The 26,232-nt window shown below is 40.9% G+C and overlaps 1 protein-coding gene across 2 annotated transcripts in view; it reads left to right on the top strand.

Moving 5' to 3' along the window:
- The first annotated feature begins 7,918 nt into the window (after nucleotides 1-7,918).
- The window catches only part of lama2 (laminin, alpha 2), a 399,772-nt gene continuing 381,458 nt past the window's right edge, over nucleotides 7,919-26,232 (top strand). For both annotated transcript variants that reach the window (XM_072251541.1, XM_072251540.1), the window contains exon 1: nucleotides 7,919-8,097. In XM_072251541.1, the coding sequence (XP_072107642.1) occupies nucleotides 8,022-8,097 (76 nt within the window). In that variant the 5' untranslated portion in view covers nucleotides 7,919-8,021. The remainder of the gene's footprint in view (nucleotides 8,098-26,232) is intronic.

Raw genomic sequence — 26,232 nt, 5'->3', positions numbered from 1 at the left:
ACAACATGTAAGATTTTAAAACTTATACGGTGCATTTTTCAGCATCCTACAGTCATCTCTCCTCAAATGTTCTGAATTTTATTGCTCACTAATCAGTTACTTTTAGGGATTTAATTTTTTTTCTTATTTTTAAAGCATATCCTGCATATTTGGTGGCTATATTTCATTAGGAATTTGAGGAGATTTGGTTGTTGCCTGAAACACTCAAAAACTTCTATAGATATTTCGTGGAGAACGTTCTGACAGGCTGCATCACGGTCTGGTATAGGGGAGGGGGTGGATTGGGTGAAGAGAAGCTGCAGAAAGGTGTAAAATTAGCCAGCTCCATCATGGGCACTAGCCATTGTAGTATCTGAGACATCTTCAGGGAGAGGTGCCTCAGGAAGGCAGCATCCATTATCAATGACCCCCACCACCCAGGACATGCCCTCTTCTCACTGTTACCATCAGGAAGGAGGTATAGGAGCCTGTGGGCACACACTCAGTGATTCAGGAACAGCTTCTTCCCCTCTGCCATCCAATTCCTCAATGGACATTGAATGCATGAATTAACCTCACTATTTTTATTATTTCTGTTTTCGCACTACTATTTTACATTTAACTGTTTAATAAACATACTTACTGTAATTCATTTAATTATTTTTTATATATTTATCATGTATTGCATCGTACTGTTCCCGTAAAGTTAATAAATTTATACTTTATAGTCGCCAAGCAAATTGACACGAGAGCGTACAATCACCACAGCGATATTTGATTCTGCTCTTCGTGCTCCCTGGAGTACAAATCGATAGTAAATATTAAGAATTGAAATTATAAATCATAAATAGAAAATAGAAAAGGGAAAGTAACGTAGTGCAAAAAACCAAGAGGCAGGTCTGGATATTTGAAGGGTACGGCCCAGATCTGGGTCAGGATCCGTTCAGCAGTCTCATCACAGTTGGAAAGAAGCTGTTCCCAAATCTGGCCGTACGAGTCTTCAAGCTCCTGAGCCTTCTCCCAGAGGGAAGAGGGACAAAAAGTGAGGGACGAAAAATTTCATGACATATGCCGGTGATAATAAAACCTGATACAGGTTTCCCCCGCCATCCGAAGGTAGGGTGTTCCTATGAAATGGTTCGTAAGCCAGAATGTCGTAAAGCGAAGAAGCAATTACCATTTATTTATATGGGAAAATTTTGTGAGCATTCGCAGACCCAAAAATAACCTACCAAATAACACATAAAACCTAAAATAACAGTAACATATAGTAAAAGCAGGAATGATATGATAAATACACAGCCTATATAAAGTAGAAATACTTTTCCACAATCATTGCCGGCACTGTCCTCTGTAGCGAAAATCTCATGCAAGCAAGCTATGAAACTGCCAAATCATACCAAGCAACACGTAAAAATACACAGCCTATGTAAAGTAGAAATAATGTATGTACAGTGTAGTATCACTTACGGGAATTGGGAAGACAGCTTGCCGAGCACACTGATGATGGTGTGTTAGGCTGAGTCGTCGGAGTTTGGGTGGTGCAGTGGCCCCCACCCATCAGGCCGCCGACCGATACGCGAAGCATGCAGGGGTACAGCAGTAGCCGGGACGCATCCAGCACACCTTTCAGAAAAAAAGCCAAAATAAACAAGCCAATTAATTAGGTTCCGCTTTTCGGCTTTTTTCTTAAAGATGTGCTGTGTGCCCTTCGGCTACCGCTGCATTCTCTGCGGCTCAGGGGTTGGGGTGGTGGGACACTGGGGTATTGTCTGTTTCCATCAGGGCAGGTAGCTCATCTTCTCCTATATCTGCCTGCCTTGATGTCGAAGGTCGAGGTTCGTCATCTGCTGTGGCTGATGTGGAAGGCTTGCTTGACTGCTGAGCCTCGCGCATTTTTCTATCATACAGTTCTTTGTAAGGACTCAAACCATCCTGCAAGTATGCCCTAAACTGACGTACCCTTTCAAAATTAAAGTTGTACTTTATCATTGCAGCAAAAATCTCACGTAGTTGCTTCATGTTCAGCTCCTGGACGACTTCACTTTCGCAATTGAATTCAGTTTCGATTGTTATCCTTTCCTCTTCCAATTGCATCAGCTCTTCATCTATCAGTTCTTGGTCATGCGATGCCAAAACCTCTTCAACGTCATCCTCGTCAACTTCCACAAGCCAAACTCACTTTGTCCTTACTTTGTTCACCGCGATCGAAACTCTTAATTATGTCTAGTTTTATGCTAAGTGTAACACCCTTATGAGCTCTTTTAGGCTTTTCCGATACCATAGAACTCGTCTTGCTAACAGATGCTCACAGGCACGTGTTTAAGCAATGCCGGCGAGAATGCCATTCAGAATCCGGGGGAGAGCGGCTGCTTGGGGCGCGCGCTGCCTTTTATCGCACGCTGCTTTTTTCGCGCGCTGCCTTTCTTCGTAACAGTGAAAACACCTTCTGTTAGCGAAAACAGGTAACTAATGTAGGTCTTTCATAACAGTGAGGTTTCGTAAAGTGAACGTTCGAAAAGCCGAGGACACCTGTACTGATTCTGATTCAAGAAGAATCACACCCACCCTGCTCATGGATGGTTTGTAACACTCCCATCAGGGAGGAGGCTACATAGCATCCACGCCAGGACCACCAGACTCAGAGGCAGTTACTTTCCCCAAGCAGTAAGGCTGATCAGCACCTCTACCCAATAACACACTCCTCCACACTCTCAATAACATTGCTTTATCATTTCCTGCCAGACACTTCTGTGCCTAGTTTGACTTTTATAGGCATCCGTTAGTCTCATGAGACCATGGATTTGCGCCTTGGAAGGTTTCCAGGGTGCAGGCCTGGGTAAGGTTGTATGGAAGACTAGCAGTTGCCCATGCTGCAAGTCTCCCCTCTCCATGCCACTGATGTTGTCCAAGGGAAGGGCATTAGGACCCACACAGCTTGGCACCAGTGTCGTTGCAGAGCAATGTGTGGTTAAGTACCTTGCTCAAGGAGACACACGCTGCCTCAGCCAAGGTTCGAACTAGCGACCTTCAAATCACTAGACGAATGCTTTAACCACTTGGTCACACGCCAACACAAGTTTGACTTTATGGACATACAATCAATCTCTCTATATAAGCTATCTTAGGTATTTATATTTATTGTGTTCTTTTTTATCTTATTGCATTTTTTTGTGCTGCATCAGATCCAGGGTAATGATTATTTTGTTCTCCTTTACACTTGTGTCATGGAAATGACACTGACCATTCTTGAATCTTGAAGCAGCAAGTAACTAACTTTTCATTTCCGTCCAACATATAAGGAGGCAATGGTTTATGCTGGCTCAGAGAACAAGTCCATTGCTCCTCATATTTTCTTTGGCCCAATTCTCCTCACGTGCTCTAGAATTAGCAGAACTTATAGGCAGCAATAGTTCTATTAAAATAACACAAACAAAAGGCTGGAGTGACTCAGCAGGTCAGGTAGCATTGATGGAGAGGGACAAAGAATCAATGTTTCTGGTTGAGACTCTTCACCAGGACTGGAAAGGAAGGAGAAAAAGCCAGAATGGCACAGTAGCCCAGAGGTTAGCACAACGCTTTACAGTACCAGCGACCTGGGTTCAATTCCCACCTCTGCCTGTAATGAGTTTGTATGTTCTCCACATGGCCGCATGGGTTTCCTCCCACAGACATATTGGTTGGTAGGTCATTCTAAATTGTCCTGTGATTCAGCTGGGTTGCTGGGTGGCGTGCCTTGGAGGGCTGGAAGGGCCTATTCCACTCTGTATCTCGATATAAATAACTTAAAGAATGAGAAGGTGGGGAAAGGGGAAGGAGCACGAGCTGCCAGGCGATAGGTGAAACCAGGTGACGGTGAAGGTAGGTGGGCAGGTGAGATGGGAGGGATGAAGTAAGAAGCTGGGAGAGGATAGGTTAAGAGGTAAGGGGCTGAAGAAGAAGGAATCTCATAGGAGAGGACAGGGAACCATGGGAGACAGGGAAGAAGGAGGAGCATCAGAGGGTGGTGATGGGCTGGTAAGGAAAAGAGAAGGGGTAAGAGGAGAGCCAGAATGGGGACTGGAAAAAGAGAGAAGGGGGCCATCAGGATGGAGGTGTTTTTGAGTTGTACTAAAGATTCTCTTCGCAGTTCTGGCAAAATGGGTAGCACAGTGGTTCCATTTGCACGTCAGGTGAAGGGTCTTGGCCAGAAAAATTGACTGTTTATTTCCTGTCATAGATCCTGCTGAGCTCCTCCAGCATTTTGTATGTTTTGCTCAAGATTTTCAGCATCTGAAGAATCTCTTGCTGTGTGGGCATTTTTTTTGTCAAAAAGAAGTGTGCAAGTCATCAAGTTATTTGGTCACTGTAAATTGCTCCTAGTATATAGGTGGGCAGTAGAATCTCAGGGAGGATTGCTGGGAATGTTGGAAGAAGAAAATGGGATTGGGTAGGATTAATAGAAGGCCCGGTACTTGATGGTTGGCAACCTTGATGCATTGAAGAGCCTCTTTGTGTGGTGCATCTCTCTATGACTCAGCGATTCTAAAATCAAAGAGGGAACATTGTACCCAGTTTATGGAAGAAAATTGCTTCACATTTGTTTTCAGAAAATAAAAATTACCATTGCCAATTCCATTCAGTGACCACTTTATTCGGTACCTCTTGTACTGAAGTGGGCACTGAGTGTATGTTCATGAACTTCTGCTGCTTTAGTCCACCCACTTCAAGGTTTGACATGTTATGCATTCAGAGATGCTCCTCTAACAGGTGGTTAACAGGTTCATTTATAATCAAAGTATGTATGCCATATACAACTCTGAGATTCGTCTTCTCCAGATAGCCACGAAACAAGGAAAACCATGGAAGTCAGTTCAAAGAGAAACAGCAAACCCAACTCCTGCACAAAAAATAGCAATGTGATCATCAACCATACTGCCACACAAAAAGCAACAAGAACATTGACCCCCCCCCCCCAAAATGCATGGTTATTTGAGTTGCTGTCGCCTTCCTGTCTGTTTGAACCAATACTGGCCAATCTCCTCTGACCTCTCTCAATAACAAGGCATTTTTGATCACAGAACTGCCACTCACTGGATGTTTTTTTTTGTTCATCTCACCATTCTCAGTAAACTCCAGAGAACGTTGTATGTGAACATCTGCAGTTTCTGAGATAATCATACCACCCTGTCTGGCACCAACAATAATTTCACGATCAAAGTCGCACAGATCGCATTTCTTTTCCGTTTGGTATGAACAGTAAGTGAACTTCTTGACCATGTCTGCATGCTTTCATGCATTGAGTTGCTGTCACATGATTGGCTCATTAGAAATTCACATTAACTAGCAAGTGTACAGGTGTACCGAATAAAGAGGCCACAGGGTGTATGTACACACACAAATTTCCTCACATTGTTCAGGACTCACAAGTCTGCCTTTATTTAACTTAAACAGAAGAGATTCTGCAGATACTAAAAATCCCGAGGAACACATACAAAATGCTGGAGAAAGCAGTAGCAGTCGCCAACTGGACTGAGACCCTTCGGCAGGACTTCTTGTTTAACTTTTTGTCCAATTCCCTGCTGTCAGCCTTCAATATCCTGCTTTCCTCTTTTTACAAATTTGCCAAAAAAATTCCCTGATCATTGTGTGCTTTTCAATGAGAATCTGCGTACTGTTACAGTATAGTAAATAATAAACTAACAAGTTTTTGGCTGGAAATCAGAAATAAAAACAAAAAAATGCTCCAAACACTTAGCAGTCATGCAGCATCTGTGGGAAGGAAAAACTATGTAAATGTTTCGGGTAAGAGGCACCGTTAGAATAAAAGAAAAAAATAACAAGTAAGTTTTACATTGCATAGAGCGCAAGGGAGGGATAGTTTATTTTAACCAGATTACTGAGATCATTTGATGCCAATTCCCGTACACATGTCTGAAGGAGAATTAAGTAATTGTTACTCAGGATGCAATGCAGAACAAAAAATATTACAATGAGATAAACAACACAACAATAATGATAAAAAGCACAATAAATATGTAAGATAACTTATATACATTGATTGCATGTCCATAAAGTGAGGCTAGGCATAGGAGTGTCTGTACATAAGGTGACTGACAGGAAATGATAAAGTAGCGGTGGTTGAGGTTAGAGGGGTGAGTTAGTGGATGGAGGTGTTGATCAGCCTCACTGTTTGGGGAAAGCAACTGTTTTTTGAGTTTGGTGGTCCTGGTGTGGATGCCATTTAGCCTCTCCCTGATAGGAGAGGGACAAGCAGTCCATGAGCAGGGAGGGTAGAACCCTTCATGATGTTACTGGCCCTTTTCCGGGGCCTTTCTGTATAGATGTCCTTGATGATGGGTAGGCTGGAGCCAGTGATTCATTGGGGATTTTTGACTACATGTGTAAAGCCTTCCTGCCTGCCACAGTGCAGTTTCCATTCTACACAGTGACACAGCTCGTTACAATGCTCTCTACTGTGCATCTGCAGAATGACCTGGGTATGGCTGTGCATAGCAGACATCCCACCTCTCCCAGAAGCTCCGGGAGTCTCCCGCATATTAATAGTGGCTCCCTGATGCCTGCAAATTATATACAATATCATGGAAATCAATTTTTTTGAGAGTGAGAGAGAGAAAGCAAGAGAAAGCGCGAGAGTGACCATGAGAGAGCGTGTGCGAGAGAGAGAGAGCGAGAGCGTGCCATGGCAGAGTGTTCCAAAAAAAGAAAATATGAAATGTACTTCACCCCAGACTACCCTAAAGTGTACTCTTGCTTAATAGGGGTCAAAAATAATGGCAGTGTTGGTCGCTGCACTGTTTGCAACAGTGACTTTTCTATTGCCCATGGTGGATTAAGACTGTAAAAGACATGTTGAGGTGAGTTTAACAGGTGTCATTCATTCATTAGCATAGCTAACGTTATTTAAACTAGCTGGCTAGCTGTTCAGGAGCTACTCTATTGCAAATATCCCACCTCTCCAGGAAATTGATGGTGCTACCTCCCTGAAATGAGTTTTTGCAGGGTGGGATATCTGGCATAGTCCATCTCTCTTCAGCCTCCTCAGAAAGTAGAGGTCTTGCAGAGCTTTCTTGATTGTGTACAACATGTTCAGGGCGCAAGATATGCACACATGGGAGTCTGAAACTGCTACAGCTTCCACTGCTATGCCGCCAAATAAAGAGGGGTGTGAGTGCTGCGAGTTCTCCTGAAGTCAATAAAGGGTCTCGGCCCAAAACGTTGACTGTTCATTTCCACAGATGCTGCCCGACCTGCTGAGTTCTTCCAGCGTTTTGTGTGCGTTGCTTTGACCCCAGCATCTGCAGAGCATTTTGTGTTAACCATCTCCTTTGTCTTGTTGACTTTGAGGAAGAGGTTATTTGCTTGGCATCAGGCCCCCACTTTTTCCACCTCCTCTCCGTGAGCTGTCTCCTGGTTGCTGGTGATCATTATGGTGTCATTAAAGAACTTGACAATGTAATCACTCAGATGTTGGGCTGTGCAGCCGCGTGTGAGCAGGGTGTGCAGCCCGGGGGTGCTGCGGATGACGGGGAAGGGGAGAGGTTATGGTCTGTTTGGAAGTCCATTACCCAATTGCACAGTGGTGTATTTAGGCCGAGGAGTGGGAGTTTGTTCACCAAGGTTTACGGGATGCTGAATACATCGTTTGAGTTCATGCAGAGTATTACGAAGTAAATTCTCTGTGGAAATCAATTTAAAAAACTCATAATTCGGCATTAATGTACATGGAAACATGAAATGCAATCGATTGTAAAATGCATGCTATTCTGACGCATGTTTTTTTTTGGCCAGGTGTCCGGACTTTGCGATAAGTCCGCTCTGCGAGAGCAGAGTGAATGGAGTAGAGTAGCGTGATTTGTGTTTGGGGTTGGACGCCAGGGGGCGCGTGATCTCCCTATTCCACCTCCTCGTGCGGAGAGCGTGAGAGCTCGGGACCGCAGCGCAGACTTCGGTCAGTGCGGAGCAGCGGGAAGAAAGTTTGCAGCTGAAGTGAGCAACAGCGCTGGGAATGAAGTAGGAGAAGAATTAAAAAGTTCCTCAGGATGAAAACCTTTGCTTCACTTTTGTTTGCAGTGACCACACTGTTGTGCTGGTATTGCAGCCATGGTCAACAGAGAGGTGAGTGAAAAGTGACAGTGAAATTAGTAAATACTCATTGCCGGTATTAATAGATTTCTCAAGACTTTTGAGATGCGCCCACCGACGTTTAGACTGTTGATATGCGATATACTGCATTAAAGTCACGGGGAGTCCTAATTTAAGTGTGCATTTTTTAAGTCTATGGGAAATACATTCCTAAGCTAAAGCTTAAGAGGTAATCATAAAATGTCCATAAAAGCTTTAGGACTGCAATAATGTACTGTTGATGTATTGTGCTTTGTATTTGAATACTGTACATATGAAACAGAAACATTTATCAAACAGGATGTTGATTTCTTGAATTTAACTTGTATTAAATTATTGAGATAATTTAGATGTTGACATTGAGGTGTTGGAGAGAGATGAAGATAGAAAAATAATCCAAATATTTTGTTGTATGTTTATTAAGGTAATTTGTATCTGAGAATATAGAGTAGTGAAGTTTATTTACAGACCTAAAATTGAATTTGAGAATTGAAGTTTAAAATCTTGTAGGTTGCAATTAATTACTTGATTCCATTCCTGAAATTACAACATTTATTATCAATAATCTTGCTTCTTACCAATTTGCATGCTATTGCACTGCACAAAATCAAAGCTTTAATGACACTCCCTCTATAAAATATCTATTACAGGGTCCTAGTCTCTTTCCAGTCTTTTCATGATTGCTCCTGGGTTAAATTGAAGTATCATTATGGACATAAAGAAGTTTTAAAAGAATATAATTTGCTATTACAAGTTGGGTGAGAATATTTTCATTGATGTGATCAGCTCATGTTGGAATTGTGTCTGTGCCAATGCAGAGATTAATTTGTCCAGTTTAAATGGTAACTTGCAGAAGTTTAGCCATTAAGCAAATCCTTTGGCCTGTGTGAGATTTGAGAAGTGCGAGATTCTCTGCGTTTTTAGCTCTGAACAGGAATCTGAGATCAGCACTGAAGTTTTAATAGGTAATGAGTGACCACAGAAGTTTGCAAATGCGTAGTTGTTTGTTGTGCACAAACATTTAGTGCAAATGAAGAAGTTTGTAAAACACTCTTCTCATACTCTTGGACCAGTCTTCACACTTTCTGGATATCATACCAAATTTACCTCTTCTGTACGTGGAATGCCTATTATGTTGGCCCAAATTGTCCCAGTGTCCTTCTGTGGTAAGCTACTAGGGAAAACGTGCCTTAAACTGACCTGACAACATTGACAACTGGCTAAATCCCAACCTCCTGCTAACCTCTTCCAGAACAGATTGAAAGATGTGTGCTGATCATGGATAGAGATGTTTGGGCAATGTTGATTTTTTCAGTGCATAAGCAGATGTCCCAGATCTGTTGGTATTTACCATCAAAAGTTGGGTTGAGGATAACCACAAGGCCTTTCCACCAAATGAAGGGCCTAAGGCAGGAATGCATGATTTAAAGCACAGGCATTCCAGCTCTCCAGATGAGTGCAGCTCCAATAATTCACGTGAAGCTCAACGCCATCCAGAGCAAAGCAATCACATTGTTGGTACCCATCTGCCACCTAACACTTCCTTCTCTTCCACACTGGTGAACAGTGTGTACCATCTACAAAAGCTACTGCTGTTGCTTGCCTAGCCTAATCTGAAGGCAGTTCCCAATCCCACAACCACCATTAATTTTTTTTAGATTATGAGGACACGCAGTCCTCTTTTATTGTCATTTAGTAATGCATGCATTAAGAAATGGTACAATGTTCCTCCAGAATGATATCACAGAAACACAAGACAAACCAAGACTGAAAAACTGACAAAAACCACATAATTATAACATATAGTTACAACAGTGCAAAGCAATACCGTAATTTGATAAAGAACAGACCATGGGCACGGTAAAAAAAAGTCTCAAAGTCTCTTGAAAGTCCCATCATCTCATGCAGATGGTGGAAGGAAGAGAAACTCTCTTCTTGCCATGAGCTTCCAGCGCCGCAAACTTGCCGATGAAGCACCCAACCACAGCCGACTCTTGGGTCCATCCGAAAACTTCGAGCTTCTGACCAGCGCTCCGACACTGAGCACCATCTCTGCCGAGCACTTCGACCCCGGCCCAGGCAATAGGCAAAGCCGAGGATTTGGGGCCTTTCCCTCCGGAGATTCTCGATCGCAATTTTACTAAGAAGAGCATCATGTGACTAGGAATACCCCTGCCAAGGTTCATACCAGGCTGACTTGGAATATATCGCTGGTTCCAAAAGCACTCTGGGAACAGCTTCACCAGTAAGGTTGTAGTGATTCAAGTAGATGACTCTTCACAACATTTTCAAGAGCAATTCGGTATGGGGAATAAATTACGATTATGCAAATAATGGCCAAATCTTGAAAACAAGTATTAAAAATATTAAAATTACAAATATGGGAGGAGATTAGCCCTGTTATGTAATCTATTGAGAGATCCTTACATTTAACTTTGTAAAATCTAATTGTTTAATAAGTGACTTGTATGTGGCCAAAAGACTATTAGACAGTGCTTTCATATAGTAAAATTCTATATATTTGACAGGTATATTACCAAACAATATTTGGTACCAAACTACCTGAAGAAATACCTGATATACTGATTTAAGTTTTTCTCAAAGACATACACTTTAAGGAGAACCTTAAGGAGATAACAAGAGAATTGAAGTATTTTAGCATTTGAAGTCATGGCTGGAATCAGAATTAAGTTCAATATCAGAGGCATATATCATGAAATATATTGTTTTCTGGAGCAGTGCATAATTTTAAAAATGATGGATTACAATAAGAAAAATATACTGTGTGTGTGTATATATATATATATATGTGTGTATATATATATATATATATATATATATATGTAATGCAAAATAGAGCAAAAAAAGAAAAATAGTGAGGTTGTGTACGTGGGTTCATGTCCATTCAGAAATCTGAGGGCGGTGGGGAGGTTGTTCCTAAATTGTTGAGTGTATCTCTTCAGGCTCATGTACCTCCTTCTCGATGGTAGTAATTAGAAGAGAGCATGCCTTGGGTGATTGGGGTCCTTAATGATAGATGCTGCATTTTTGAGGCATCGTCTTTTGAAGATGTCTTCCATGCTGTGGGTGACTATTGCCCATGATAAAGCTGGCTGAGTGTGCAACTTTCTGCAGCTTTTTCCCAATCCTCTGCAGTGGTTCTTCAATACCAGATGATGATGCCACCAGTTAGAATGCTCTCCATAGTACATCTGTAGGAACGTGCGAGTTTTTGGTGACCCACCAAGTCTCCTCAAACTCCTGATGAAATACTGTCATGCTGCCTTTGTATTTGCATCAATATGTTGGGGCCAGGATAATCTTCGGAGATGTTGACTCCCAGGAACATGAAACTTCTCATCTTTTCCACTGCTGATCCCTGAAGTCCACGAGCATTTCCATGGTATTTCTGACGTTGAATGCAACACAACTCAACCAGCTGATCTATCGCACTCCTTTACACCACCTCGTCACCAACTGAAATTCTGCCAACAATAGTGTGTCATCAGCAAATTTCAGGTAATCCAAGGCTAGTATGATGTTATCTGCTGTAGTCCTGTTGTGCAAAGCAAATATGGTGGCTCCAGGTCCAGACCACACAGGGTCAGTGGATGCTGCAGGGATTCACACGGGTGTAGTTTTATTCTCCCTTTCAAAGCGTGCATGAAAGGTGTTGAGCTCATCTTGGAATGAAGCATCACGGCCATTCATGATGTTAGGTCTCAACAGGGGCTGGAGCAAATTAGATCAGAAATCAGGTTAATTTTAAGTGGAATTTTTGCTTAAATGGGAGTTCACTGAGGGGCTTCCATGCCACATAAGGAGATGATTACAGATAAATCAAATTAGTCTGAGATTGGAATACATGCAACTCAGATGAGGTAAATATAGTGATTTTCTCTCCTTGATGATGAATAATTTAAAATTTCAAAATCGATCTGGCTTGTTTAAACAATTATTTCCAGATTTCTAAAACTGAATACATATTGTTAAGCTTTCACAGTTGGATTTAGACATCTGCCTACTAAATGGAAAACTTGGCACTGTCTTCACTTTGTAAGGACAATGTGATTGAAAATCAGTGTAGTAAGGAAATTGAAAAAAATATGTTTAATTTCCAGGAATTGTATAATTTGCAACACTTGTCATTGTACGGCCCTACCATAATTTACATTTTTACGATAGTAAATTTGTATTGTTTAAATAATTAAAATTTAATTTAACTTGTAAAGCAGTGAATATTTTAGTATCAGTGCTGGCTGCTGAAACCCCAAGAGTGAAAATCCATGGCTGACTGAAAGCTATAAAACCACTTCAGGTGAATTGTACTCTTAACACACTCATGAGTCATAATTCCCTCCATTTTAAATGAGGCGACCTTTTGCAATTTGATAGCAATCTGAAAAGAAAACATACTGTTAATAAACATAGTATTGGTGTAATTTATAAATGGAATGAAGAATATCAGTATTTGCTCATGCATGTTTCAGTAAAGTGAGTCAGATTGTCAATCAGGTCCCTGATAATAAGATTGTGCACTACTTGATTCGGGGCTAGTTCTCAATGTAAAGTTAATGGGTTGGACCCAAGCCTAGAGAAACAGCAGCCAAGAAGACTCGGTTTCTGAGATCCTTTGGTGCCTGACAAAAGCAGGAAAAGTACTTGCCTAGAAATTTGCCTTTGATCAATAACTCTAAATGTACTATATACTTCAGTGAATTACTTTCTGCCTTTCATTCATTATTTGGAAATAGAAATTAATACAGTATTATAAAGCAGAACATATCCCAACAGTGCTGTCATTGAGATTTTAGCTGAGGCCAAGTATAGAGAAGATTGTCATTTTTGCAATGCTGGAAGAGTCAAAGTCTTTTCTGGAATGGGATAGCATCTTTTTCTCCAAGGGCTGTACGTGCCAGAGGCTTGCCATTTCTGAAAAATCTAATGAATGGTGACACTTGCATTGTCAGGTAAATATAACAATAAAAGAAAAAACTGCTTCAGAGATGTTCACTTGTTTCTTACACCCATTATTTGTCTGTTTAATGGCGATAACTTTCCTCTTGGGTCCCTTTTAATGCTTCTCCTCTCGTTTTAAACTTATGCCCACTAGTCTGGTTCTCCCCTCCCCTGGGGAAACGACTGGTGATCTATGGCCACTCTATCTATGGTCGTCATGATTTTATGAACATTTACAAGGTCACTCCTCAGCTTCCTACACTCCCAAGGAAAAAAGTTCTTCGCCTATCCAACTTATCCTTGTAATTCAAACACTGCAGTCTCTGGTGATCAAATGTTGCTTCAGAGCTACTTTTGAGGGAAGTATGCTGTAAAACAGCCAGTTTTCTCGAAGTTCTTGATGTGTTGAAGCTTTTTCAATTTAAGCACCTCAACTTAGAAAGTATTAGATTCTTTGTGAGATGGCATGGGTCAATTGGAAGCTGTGATTGCTTCCATTTGTGGGTGAACTCTGAGGAGCCCAAAATGCATTTCAGGTGTCTCTCTTAAAGGGATGAATTGAGTGAGATTGAAAGGGATAGAAACCTGTGCATTGGGACTGAACACTAGCAACTTCTTCTCCGAGTCAGTGACGTACCCAAAATTCATTCTTTTCCACTGAGTTTTCAGATATTCTTCTTAGAGGTACCTACGGTAAAACATTTTATCCTTATTTTATGATTGTTGAAAAATAGGAAAGTAAACTAGAAATATTAAATGAAACAATAAACTTTGAATTTTTGGCAACTGAAGTACAAGCACAGTTAACATTTTGGTTTGATACCTTTTCATCAGCACATGGAAAATATAGAGCTGATAGTGTAATGGTTAGTGTAACACTATTGCCAGCCCAGCAACCCACATTGAATTCCTGCCGCTGTATTTAAGGAGTTTGTATGTTCACCTCATGACCGGGTGAGTTTTCTCCAGGTGCTCTGGTTCCTTTCCATATTCCAAAGGCATACAGGACAGTAGTTCAATTGGTCACATGGGTGTAATTGGGTGGCGTGGGCTCGTCGTTACTGTGCTCTACCTACAAATAAAATGCAAATATGCATATTTTAAGTTGCAGAAAAGAGTGAAGAGCGGAGAGAGCAGACCTCGGGTAGAATGGAGGTTGAGTTGTGCCAGCTGAGAGAGGTGCTGGAGTCAACAGTAGAACCAAGGTCCTGTGGCCCAACCTGTCCGTGCCAACCAGGCTGCCTAACTGAGCTAGTACTGTTTGTCAATGTTTAGCCCATATCCCTCTAAACCTTACCTGTCCACGTACTTGTCCAGATGACTTTTAAATTATGTCTGCCCATACCAATTACTCTGGCAGTTTATTGCACATCCTCACCCGTACGTGGGTGTGTATGTGTGGGAGAGGGGACTTCCCTCTTGGATTCCTTTTAAGTACTTCTCCTCTCACTTCAAGCCCATGCCCACTAGCTTTGGACTATCTTATCCTGGGGTAAAAACTGTGACAATTCACCTTCATTGAAGTCCCTTGTGATTTTCTGAACATCTACAAGGTCAACACTCAGTCTCCTACATTCCAGGTGGACAAACAAGTCCTGGCCTATCCAGCCCCTCCTTGTAATTCAACCTCTCCTCTCCTGTTAACATCCTTGTAAATCTTTGTCACCTTTTCCAGTTTAGTGACGTCCCTCCGACGACAGAATGATTATAAGCAATGGCACTCAAAACGGCGCGTTCTTTTCTCACGGCAATGAGTTCTTGTTTCTGGAGCTCACCAACCGACCGGCCATTTCCCGACGTTCTCCAGGCGTGGCATGGAGTACTTTGGGCTGCAGCCCTGCGTGGCACTGTGGATGATTGATTCCAGGCCAGTGCTGCCAACTGATCCATCGCAGGAAAAGGAACATCAGGACTTTGCTGCAGTGGATGTGTGGACAGAGGTCTCTGTCTCTGTTTCTATTTCTCCTTGCTACTGATCTTTAAGTCGGAAAATCTTGGAATAAAAAGCAATGCGGCAGGTGGTAACATCGTAACAGTGACTGTTGGTCTCCCCTTTTGCTGTGAAATGGGTGACATCTCTCTGTACCTTGTTAGTGAGCTAGAGAGAGCCCGGGTAAACAATAGTTTTTGTTACTGCAGATCATGCTCTCACTTTGGGTGCTTTGCTATTATTTGGTGGGTGGTGGGGGCTCATGCTTTTTTTTCTGAAGGGGGTGGGGTTTGCCTTGCTGCTGTTTGCACGGTGGGGGTGGGAGAGGGCTTTGGGTTCTGACATTTTTCTGTTGTCCATTCCTTTGGGGTTCTTTTTTGTAGATGTCTGTGAAGACTAAGTATTTCAGGTTGTATATTGTATACATTCTCTGATATCAAATGGTACAAATAGTTCCATTTATTATGTCAAAGGTTTGTTAATCACATATGGTCACTTCTGAGATGAATGGGGACAGATGAGGAAGGTTAGTGGGGGGGGAATGTTGGAAATGTAAGATATAAAACTGAAGAAGATCTGGAATAAGAGAGGTCACAGGAAATATCTTGAAGGGAAGATCTAATTCTGTTATAAACTGATGATCTTTCATCGGAACTGTACAAAGTGGAAAGGCTTGTTATCTGAAGTTGTTGAATGTCAGTTACCAATGGGAACAAGAGATTTTCTTTCTTAGGTTTATCAGGCTTCAATTAAACCTAATAAAGCTCCAATAAAGATTTAGCTTTTTTTGTCAAATGTAAATTAAACCAAGCTGTCTAATTGAGCTAATCAAAACTTAATGGTGAAATGCATCATTTGAGTCAATGACCAACTTAGTCCAAATGTGCTGGAGGCAGCTGCAAGTGCTGCCATACTTCTGGCACCAACACGAGCATAGTATGCTCATAACACATTAATGGTAACCTGTACGCTGTTATAATGTGGGTGGAATATACAAACTCCTTGTAGACAGCGCGGGAGTTGAACCCAACTAATGATCGCTGGCTCTATAATATGTTATGTTAACTGCTACACTGCCACGCTGCCCCAACAATAAGGAATGAACAAAGGAGGTCAGAGTGGGAATGGGCTCCCATATTAAATTAATGTATTGGTAGTACAGGATCACCCTCATAACCTGTAAAGAAGTTGCTCAGACTAGATTTGGTCAATGTAGAATTGATCGTACTGCGAGCTCCACTGTGTTGGCAGTACGAATGATTCATTGATTTAACTGGATTGTAAGAAGGGAAGAAGCCAAAGAGGTTCTATGAGAAGCCACAATGGAAAAAGTGGTCCTCATACCATCATACTAACCATGCCCCTCCACCCTTTCTGCAGCTTAATTCCAGCATGTTTTCTGTCTCTCTCAGTTCTGAAGAAGGATCCTTGACCTGAAACATTAACTTTATTTCCCAATATCCCAACATCTATTGTGTTATGCCTACTCAGGATCTTGAATCTTTCAATAGGATCATCTCTCATTCCTCTGATGGATATTCACTGTCCCAGGGCCTTTTTCACCAAACTCAGCTCTCTAACAGGGCAGCTGACCCTTACAGGCGTCAAAGATGTTTTTGAGTAAGTTAAATTCCCAACCAATATTCCTTGCTCAGCTTATTGTCATAAACAAGAACCAGTCTTCAGTTCTTAATGTAGGGATAGCTGTGCAAGCAAACAGCACTGTCTATAGAGTGCTGGCTGCTGGCCATCACACTTCTAAACCAGAAAGAATATATATCTAAATTTTCACTGCTTGTAATAGGATAACTATGTCATCAAATAAGTTCCCCAAGTTTAAAGAAAGTAGATATTAATTGTAAAAATGTTTCAAAACTATTTTTGAAAAATTAGATGTTCAGTAATTTTAAGCAAAATATTGAGTTCTCTATAATATTTTTATTTCACATTTTTGATATTCCTGCTGTTACTCCAGTAATTTTGGATAATTATTCTCTTCTTCTTCACCATTTACTTTTGTTGTTTAATTTCTTCACCCTTCCACTCTTCGACATACCTTCTCTTATTTATTTTATAACCTCTTTACTTCCTCTGCAACTTTAAAACCTGTTTATCTCTAATTTTTCCCAGTTGGGATAAAAGGACAATGAAGTTCCGATTGATTCTCTTTCCACAGAATTTGTCTCAACTGGTAAAAGTTTCTGGAATGTACTGTTTTTACTTCAGATTTCCAGCATCTGCAGTTATTTCATTTTCAGTCTCTCTCCCCTGCAATTGTTCATTATCTACATAAATCTTTTCTGCACCTTGCTGGTGCCTTATTTCCCTCTAAAGGTGGTAACCAGAAGTGAATGCAGCACTCAGGCTGGCTGTACAGCTAGTGTTTTAGTTGGCTCTTTATGACTTATTCTTCATACAACAAAGAAAAGTTCCTTAATTGCCATTTTAGCTACCATATTTATTGGTCCTGCTCTCTTTGGGGAATTGTGTAGATGCAATCCAATGTTTTCATTTTTCATTTGGAATTAATAACGCAAGCTTTAAGAATTGTATTGAATTTTTCATAATTGGGATTATTATTTGAATTAGCCAAAACTCATGAATGTTAGATGTCATAGCATTGCATCTGATATTAAGTCTGGATAATGCTGAGCCCAAGGCAATAAATGGAATAAAGCTGTCTTTATTTATCTTAAAGAATGTGCTTTGGTTTTATCTTGCAGCAGTTCAAATTTTTCATTCTTTGCACCAAGCATTCTGGAAATTTCTTGGAATAAGTTTGGGTTGAATTATGAGTGGTTTTGCATTGTAAGCTAACACCCACTGAGAACTAGATTGAAACCTCCATACACATTAATTTCAGACCTTTACAATAAATTTGATTAAAGCCTTCTCCCTCTGTCAGTTGGAATCCATCAAAGCCATGAAAGGATGTTATTGTGATCCACTAGAGTCTCTAATCATTGCTGCAGATTTGTGTTTGTCTAATTTTAGGCATTTGCTCGGTCAGCTGTGCCATCCTTGCCTCTTCATCAGAAGATTGTGGTTTAGTTTAGTGCAAAATTTGTACATGTATTCCAGACTGACCTGTTGGTGACAATGTGCTTTGGTTGAATGATATATCTGTAAATAACTCTTCTAAAAGAACAGAGTAGCTATCTTCCATTTTCCTGGCCTCCATTATCAGAATCAGGTTTATTATCACCGGCATGTGTCGTGAAATTTGTTAACTTAGCAGCTGCAGTTCAATGTGTTACATAATAATATAGAAAGTAAAAGAATAAGTAAATCAATTATAGTAAGTATATGTATAATGAATAGATTAAAATAGTGCCAGACAGAAATTATATAAGTGAGGTAGTGTTCATGGGTTCGGTGTCCAGTATGGCAGAGGTGAAGAACCTGTTCCTGAATCGTTAAGCGTGTGCCTTCAGGCTCCTGTACCTCCTTCCTGATGGTAACAATGAGAAGAGGGCATGTCCTGGGTGATGGGGGGTCCTTAATAATGAATACCGCCTTATGAGTTACTACCTTTGTAAGGCACTGCTCCCTGAAGATGTCTTGGATACTACGGAAGCTAGTACCATGATGGAGCTGACTAATTGTACAACTTTCTGTAGTTTCTTTCAGTCCTGTGCAGTAGTGCTCCCCTCTCCCCCATACCAGACAGTAATGCAGCCTTTATAACCCCATCATAACAGATCAAATAGCCATTCATCTCATATCCCTTTGTACAATCTAATTGCTTGCAAATACATTTCGTAGGTTGAACTGGCAGAGCAGGAATTCAAAAAGCTGATTGATTTTACAGAGAATAAAACAGAATGCTGTGCTAAATCAGTTTTATGTAATCCCATGGCCAAGTAACAATAACCAGTGCAACTTGTTGCTTCCTTGGTGGATTACGTCTGAGAAAGAAATGTCTAAACCAGACACTGCCAAGTGTCCTATAATGTTCAGAAGATAGAGAGTCATGTATGTTGTATACTGCTGGAAAATAACCTGCCATAAGCCATGGGATAGGAAGAGGAGGAGGAGGAAGACAATCAGGAATTAACCGTGGATGGCTACCACTACAGGAAGAGCCTAACCAGTTGTGATTGTGCATATACTTCCTTTGCTTTGTTTTCTCTTTATCTTGACCTGAAGATGTATTTGTGATTTTTTTTTTTTTTTTTGAGGATATCATCCCAGTGATGAAGGAACAGTGTGATATATCCAAGTCAGAATTATGTAGGGCTTTGATACAACCTCAGAGTTGGCACCATTCTTATAACCCCTGCCTCAGTTGTTGCAAGTGAGTTCTTCTGCCTTGACTATATTCTAAAAATTTTCCAACACTGAACCAGTAAAAAAAAAGCATTGGTCATTATCACAATGAGTATGATAAGATGGATCATGACCTCACAAACTACCTTGTTATGATTTTGCATCTCATTGTCTAGCAGCATTGCACTTTCTCTGCAGCTTTAGACTTTATTCTGCATTCTGATATTGTTTTACTGTGTACAACACAATGTGTAACGAATTGATCTACAGAACAGTATACGAGAGGAGCTTCTCACTGTACCCCAGTGCATGTGACAATGATATTCCAATTCCACTGACATTTATTGTAACTTGTACCTAAATCAGCTGTTTTACAAAAGGCAATACATTTCAAGGCACTTCCTTGCCTTTGAAATTGTGAGGAAGAAGCTAAGGGCCTACAAAGGGAAATAAATTGGTGAGGTAGGTGGACAGAAATGTGACAGGTGAAACAGAATAGTGGAAAATATGAGATTATCCATTTTGGTTGGAAGAATAGAAAAGCAGAATATTGTGGGATGGATTGGGACTACAGAATGCTGATGTACAGAGAACTCTTGAATATAAATCACTAAGTTAACCTGCAGGAATGGAATGCTAGTTGTTATTCCAAAGGGGGCGTGCATAAAACTAGCTCAGTCTTGCTATAGTTGTAGGTCAGACTACAGTTACATTACTATATAGCTGTAGCATCATGTATAGAAGAATTACACTTGCATTGGAGGCAGTTCAGAGATGGTCATTAGGCTGATTGTTGGGATGAATGGGTTGTCCTATGATGAAAACCTGAGCAGATGTGAGCCTGCACTCATTAAAAATGAGAGGTGATCTTTTTGAAATGCAGGAGATTTTGAGAGCCGCTTAACAGGGCGGATGCATGAAGGAATTTAGAATGAGGGACAAGATTCTAGATTCTCCATTTAGACAACTAGAGAGCAATTTCTTCGCTGAGGGCCAGGAAGCCTTAGAATTCCCTGCTCCAGAGACCTCTGGAGACCAGGTCCCTAAATTAATTCAAGATTGGGATTCTTGGAGCTGGGCACGCAATGAACACCATGAAGGGATGGGGGGATGAAGGTGATAGGGAGAAGATTAAGTGGATGAATGATTGGGAAGAGTGCACAGTGAGTGTGGATTAGCTGAAATTGGAAAATTCAGTGTTCACATCATTGGGCTGTCCACTACCCAAGCGGAATATGAGATAGTCATATGGCTCATCTAGTCATCGCTGAACCATTTAAACTGCCTATTCCCATCAACCTTCATCAGAACCATAGCCTCCATACCCCTACCATCCATGTGCCTATCCAAACTTCTCTTAACTGTTGAAATTGAGCTTGCATGCACCACTTGTGCTGGCAGTTTATTCCACACTCCCATGACCCTTTGGGTTCCTTCATGTTCCGTTTAAACTTCTCACCTTTCACTCTTTACCCATGGTCTCTTGTCCCATCCAAACTCAGTGGAAAAAGGCCTGCTTGCATTTCCCTTATCTTTACCCCTTATAATTTTGTATACTTCTTTCAAATCTCCTCTCTATCCTCTATGTGCCAACGAATAAAATCCTAACCTATTCAGTCTTTCCTGAAATCTCAGGTACTCCAGACTCGGCAACATCTTTGTAAATTTTTTCTACTCTTTCAGACTTATTTACACCTTTCCTGTAGATGGTCTTCTAATTTGTGTTTGGCCTTGACGTTACTACAAAGAGACCAAACACTGAACTGGTTCTATCTATCACCAGCCAGTCTTTGTCCCATTTCCCTCTCTTCACCTGGTTCCAGCTACCTTCACATCTGGTTCCATGTATCACATAATGAACACCCTTGCATGCCCTAAGTGCTGCAATATACTAGCAACCTTTTCTGTTTTTGCACAGTCCTGATGCAGTGTCATAACCAGAAATGTTGACTTATACTTCTTTCTTCCACAGAGACTGCTTGACCTGCTGAGATAATCACAAAGCCAATTTATTTCTTTAACCAGCAAATATTCCTGATTTATCATAACCATTCTTGTGTAGTTTCTGCCTTGGCGAACCCCTTCTCCATAAGGAGTTGTCTGTTTAGTTTTGAAAAGTATATCACCTAGTCTTATTTTGCCATCAAGATAAAACATCGGAAGATATTACCTCCCATTTTCCAGTTTCTTAAGTTAGTTTTGTCAAAGGTGTATAAAGAATTTCAGACCGAGCTTTCGTAATAAATATCAGAAAGTGTATTTTGTCATCATTCAATGAAGTCCTTGTGGATGATCTACACAATTTTAATAGATAACAAGTATTGCTATGCAGAACTGAGTGTTTCAGAGGAGAGGTCTCCTACCTGCCAAGCTGACGCTGGTTGTGTTGTAGTGTGACTACAGTAGCCAAGATAATATTTTCAGTTAACTGCAAAGTTCAAAGTGAACTTATTTTCAAAAGTGCATGTATGTCACCATATACAATCCTGAGATTTGTTTTCTTGCAGGCATACACAGTAAATCCAAGAAACACTAAAGAATCAATGAAAGACTGCACTTAAGAGCACGAACAGCCAATGTGCAAACGACAACAAATTGTTCAAATATAAAAGAGGAAAGAATAAATAAATAAGCAATATATCTCAGGAAGATACAGAGCAAAGGTGCATACATCAGGATGCTCTTTATCGACTACAGCTCAGCATTCAATACCATCATTCCCTCAAAACTAATCAATAACCTGTGCAATTGAATTCCTGATTTCCTCCCCTGTGCAATTGAATTCCTGATTTCCTCACTTGCAGACCCCCAATCAGTTCAGAATGGCAGCAGTATCTCCTCCACAATCTCCATCAGCACAGGTGTACCAGCTTAACCCCCTGCTCTGTTCCCTGTACACTTAAGACTGTGTGGCAAACAGAGCTCCAGTGCTATAATATTCAAGTTTGCCGATGACACGGCTGTCGTAGTCTAATCACAGGCGGTGATGAATCAGCATATCGGAGGTAGATTGAAAACCTGGCTGAGCGGAGCCATAGCAACAGCCTCTCTTGCTCAATATCAGCAAGGCCAATGAGGTGACTATTTTCTTCAGAAAAAGGAAACCAGAGATCCATAGGCCATGGCCCAGTTCATCATGGATCAAGCTCTTCGCATCATTGAGCACGTTTACATGAAACACCATTGCGGGAAGGCACCATCTACCATCAGAGAACCCCACCACACAATTTCATTCTCTTTTTGCTGCTGCCATCGGAGGCTATAGGAGCCTCAGGATTCACCCCACTGGGTTAAGGAACAGTTATTACAACCATCAGGCTCTTGAACCAAAGGGGATAATTTCTCTCAACTTCACTTGCCCCATCATTGAAATATTCCCACAAACTATGGATTCACTTTCAAGGAATATTCGTCTCATGTTCTCTTGTTCATGTTTATTGCTTGCTTATTTATTATTATGTCTTTTGTATTTGCAGTTTGTCTTTTGCACGCTGGTTGAATGCACAAGTTGGTGCAGTCTTTCATTGATTCTGTCGTGGTTATTATTCTATGGACTTATTGAGTATACCACAAGCCAAAATAAATCTCGGGGTTGTTAGTGACATATATGTCAGTCAGTCAGTGGGTGCCATCCCGAATCCAGGGTTGGCGGCTAAGCACCTCCATCTTCTTCAATCTTGCGACAGCACTGAGTACAGCCTCTCCTCCAGTTTGTTCTCGCTGGTCGCCTTGGCACCGCCCACCGTCACCCCCGCCAAATTCAAGCCCAAGGCCTTGTCGGCCTCCAACCGCAGCCGCTTCTTCGAGCTTGGCCCTTCCTTAGGCAGGTCCAGGCACACGGTGCGGCGCCCAAGTTTATCATGTCTCTTCTAACTAGGTGCATAGTATATGATTCGTAGATACGTGGTGAGGTTTTAATCTCTTCCACGGAAGATGGCCGTTGGCTCACAAGGAGCTCATCCTCCCTGTGTCAGGTCTTGTTTTTTTTAGTCCTGCTGGGTGTCCTCACACATATATATGTACTTTGTACACATATATGTCACATATATGTACTTTAGTAATAAATTAACTTTGAATACAAGACGAAAAGTCCTTGGAAGGGAATCCATAGATCATGGGAATAGTTCAGTTAGGGGGTGAGTGAAGTTATCCCCTCTGTTTCAAGAGCCTGATGGCTGAGGTGTAATAACTGTTCCTGAACCTACTGATGTGGGTCCGGAGGCTCTTGTATCTTATTCCTGATGGCAACAGTGAGAAGAGTGGGTGGTGGAGGTTTTTAATGATAGATGTGGCTTTCCTGCCACAGCTGCTTGAAGTTTGCAAACGTCAATTTTCTTTCTTCATGTGGTGATTCATTCAAATGTACTAGTAGAAAGCTGCCATTTAATTGTGAAAAGTACATGCATGAGTTCTGAAAATTTTCATAAATTTTCTATGCAGATGAAGATCAATTTAAGCTGTGGTTTACATACTGCTCAAAATGGACTTTAGGGTTATCTTATTCCAGCTGTTGGTCCATTGCCCTCCAGGTTTATAGTTCTTGAAGAGTTCATCTAGATTCATCCTTCTGCTAGAGAATTCAGAATCGGGTTTAATGTCACTGATATATGTCATGAAAATTTATTGTTTTGCGCCAACAATACAGTGCAATATGTTAAAAAAACTGAATTGTAAGAAAAAAAAATATAAAACTAAATTAAATAAGTAATGTAAAAAGAGCAAAAAAAGGTGGTGCATATGGGTTTATTGTACATTCAGAAATCTGATGGCCGAAGGGAAGAAATTGTTCAAAAATGTTGAATGTGTCTTCAGGCTCACCTTGATGACAGCAATGGGAAGAGGGCACGTCATAGGTAATGGGATCCTTAATGATGGACACAGTCTTTTTGTGACATTCCCTTTTAAATATATCATTGATGCTGGGAAGGCTAGTCTCCCTTGAAGGAGTTGGCTGAGTTTGCATCTTCATTGAATATTTTTTGCTCTCAATTGGTCCTTCTACTAGTTAACTGTTCTGTCTGCTGTTTATCAACTCTACAAAAGCAAACAATATTATGCACTTCAAACTAATCTCCCTGGAGTCCAAAGAAAGCAACCCCAGCCTAGATTGTATCCATGCATAGCTGTAGCTGAAAATGTGTGCGGTTGTGTTGTGATCAGTACACTTCACAGTCCTCTTACTGAATGATTAGTGTCTTATACAAAATATCAACAATGTTGGACAAACCTCAGCAGGTCACGGATCATATGTGGAACAAAACAGAGGCTGATGTTTCAAGATGAAGATGCTTCATACAAAGATTGTTCTAAAGAAGGTCTGTGACTGTATGTGATAACCCTGTTTCTCTTTACACAGGTGCTGCCTAATCTGCTGAGTCCTTCAGCATTTGGTTTTTATTTCAGATTTCCAGAATTTCCATTATTGAAAATTTTGTTATTCATATGCTTTCGGCAGTATATTTCTGCTTTTGTTCCAGTATTCCTTACCGTAATTATTCCACGCCTTAAATAACGGCAGCAACAGATATTTTGATACGAAGTCTATGTTGAAAGTTTCAAGTGCCTTTCAAAGATTTCTCTTCTCAGCATCTTACAGACAACCTGACAACCCTCTTGCAAGAGGAGAAATGATGGTTTCATATTTCATTTCTTTTCTTATGATATAAGGAGGCCATTCTGCCTATTGAGTCTATGCAGGCCCTCAGTGTATTCCCATCAGACACATTATCCCATTTATATCTCTGTAACCTCGACATGGCCATCTTTGACTCCATTGCGCAGCAAACTACTGTGTCCACCCTTGCCTCTGCAATCAAAGGTCATATGCCAGCTCAGGAAACATGAAGACCCTTCTTTTCTGCTTATGAGTTGGAAACAATTTGGCCCATCAAATTTATACATGATCCCAGAGGAATTGTTCCATTTGTCCTATTTCCCTGCTCTACGTTTGCCGATAAATTCTCTCACGTGCCCGTCAGCTCCCCTTTGGATTTTGTTTTGTAGCTCAGTGCAACCAATTTGCTACGTGCAAAGCAACTGGTGCACCCCACAGGAACTGAGGTGGTCACAGGGTAATTACTTAAAGACAGACTCCGCCCAAGGTTAAGATTGAAGCAGGGTCTCTGGATGCTAATTGGTAGGTTGCCCTTGGGAACATTGTATCTACGGCCTGCCCGAGGGGAGCTTCAGTCATTAATTTACAACTTCATTTGCGCTTCTTGGAAGAGAAGGATATGCCAGGTGATTCCAGTAAATGTGTGGGCAGTATCTGTGATCATCATCAAGGAAGGAGACAAATCTAATGGCTGTAATTCTAGAAGCATCGTGGTGCGTTTTGCCATTGGGATAAATTATTACCATGAACCTCGATTGCCTTCTCCATGTGGCTGAAGAAAACCGAAGAATATTATCCCTTGTGTAAGTCCTGGAGCACCAAATCTACAAGATAATGATGGAATATTCCAGTGAGTTTGAATGATTTTCCAGATGTAATTGGTGTTTTTGCATTTGTAAGGCAGAAGATTTCTCTTATTCTGCATGGTCCTGGTGGGCCTGTAGGGCTTTCCAAGTATGTTGTGGTTTTTCTTTTCCATATGACATCTGCAATATTTTTTCTGTTTTCCGGTAAATATTACCACTTTGAGTTAAATAGAAATGAATGTCAAAAGGAGACTGTATTGAGTGACTAATGTTCAAGCTATCTACTGTATCAACTTGCATTTAACACTTGCAATCAAACTTGAATTTGTCCTCTGGTGATTACAATAATAATTGCTAATATATTTTTACCAATGTTGTACTAAACTGAAAAATTGTCCATTATTAAACATTATATGCAATTCTTCAGTTCTTTAAGAAGTTTTAGTCAATAGTTTTGTATGAGTTAACTTTGCTTCAACCTTAATTAACAACCATTAATGGCTTGGTTATTTTAACCCTTGGAAAGTAAAAATGACCATTACCTGGTTAAA

This window comes from Mobula birostris, chromosome 2 (assembly GCF_030028105.1).
Source record: "Mobula birostris isolate sMobBir1 chromosome 2, sMobBir1.hap1, whole genome shotgun sequence".
In the NCBI taxonomy this organism is placed as follows: Eukaryota; Metazoa; Chordata; class Chondrichthyes; order Myliobatiformes; family Myliobatidae; genus Mobula; species Mobula birostris.
The sequence above is the reverse complement of the archived record's forward strand: the minus strand, read 5'-3'. Positions and strand labels throughout refer to the sequence as shown.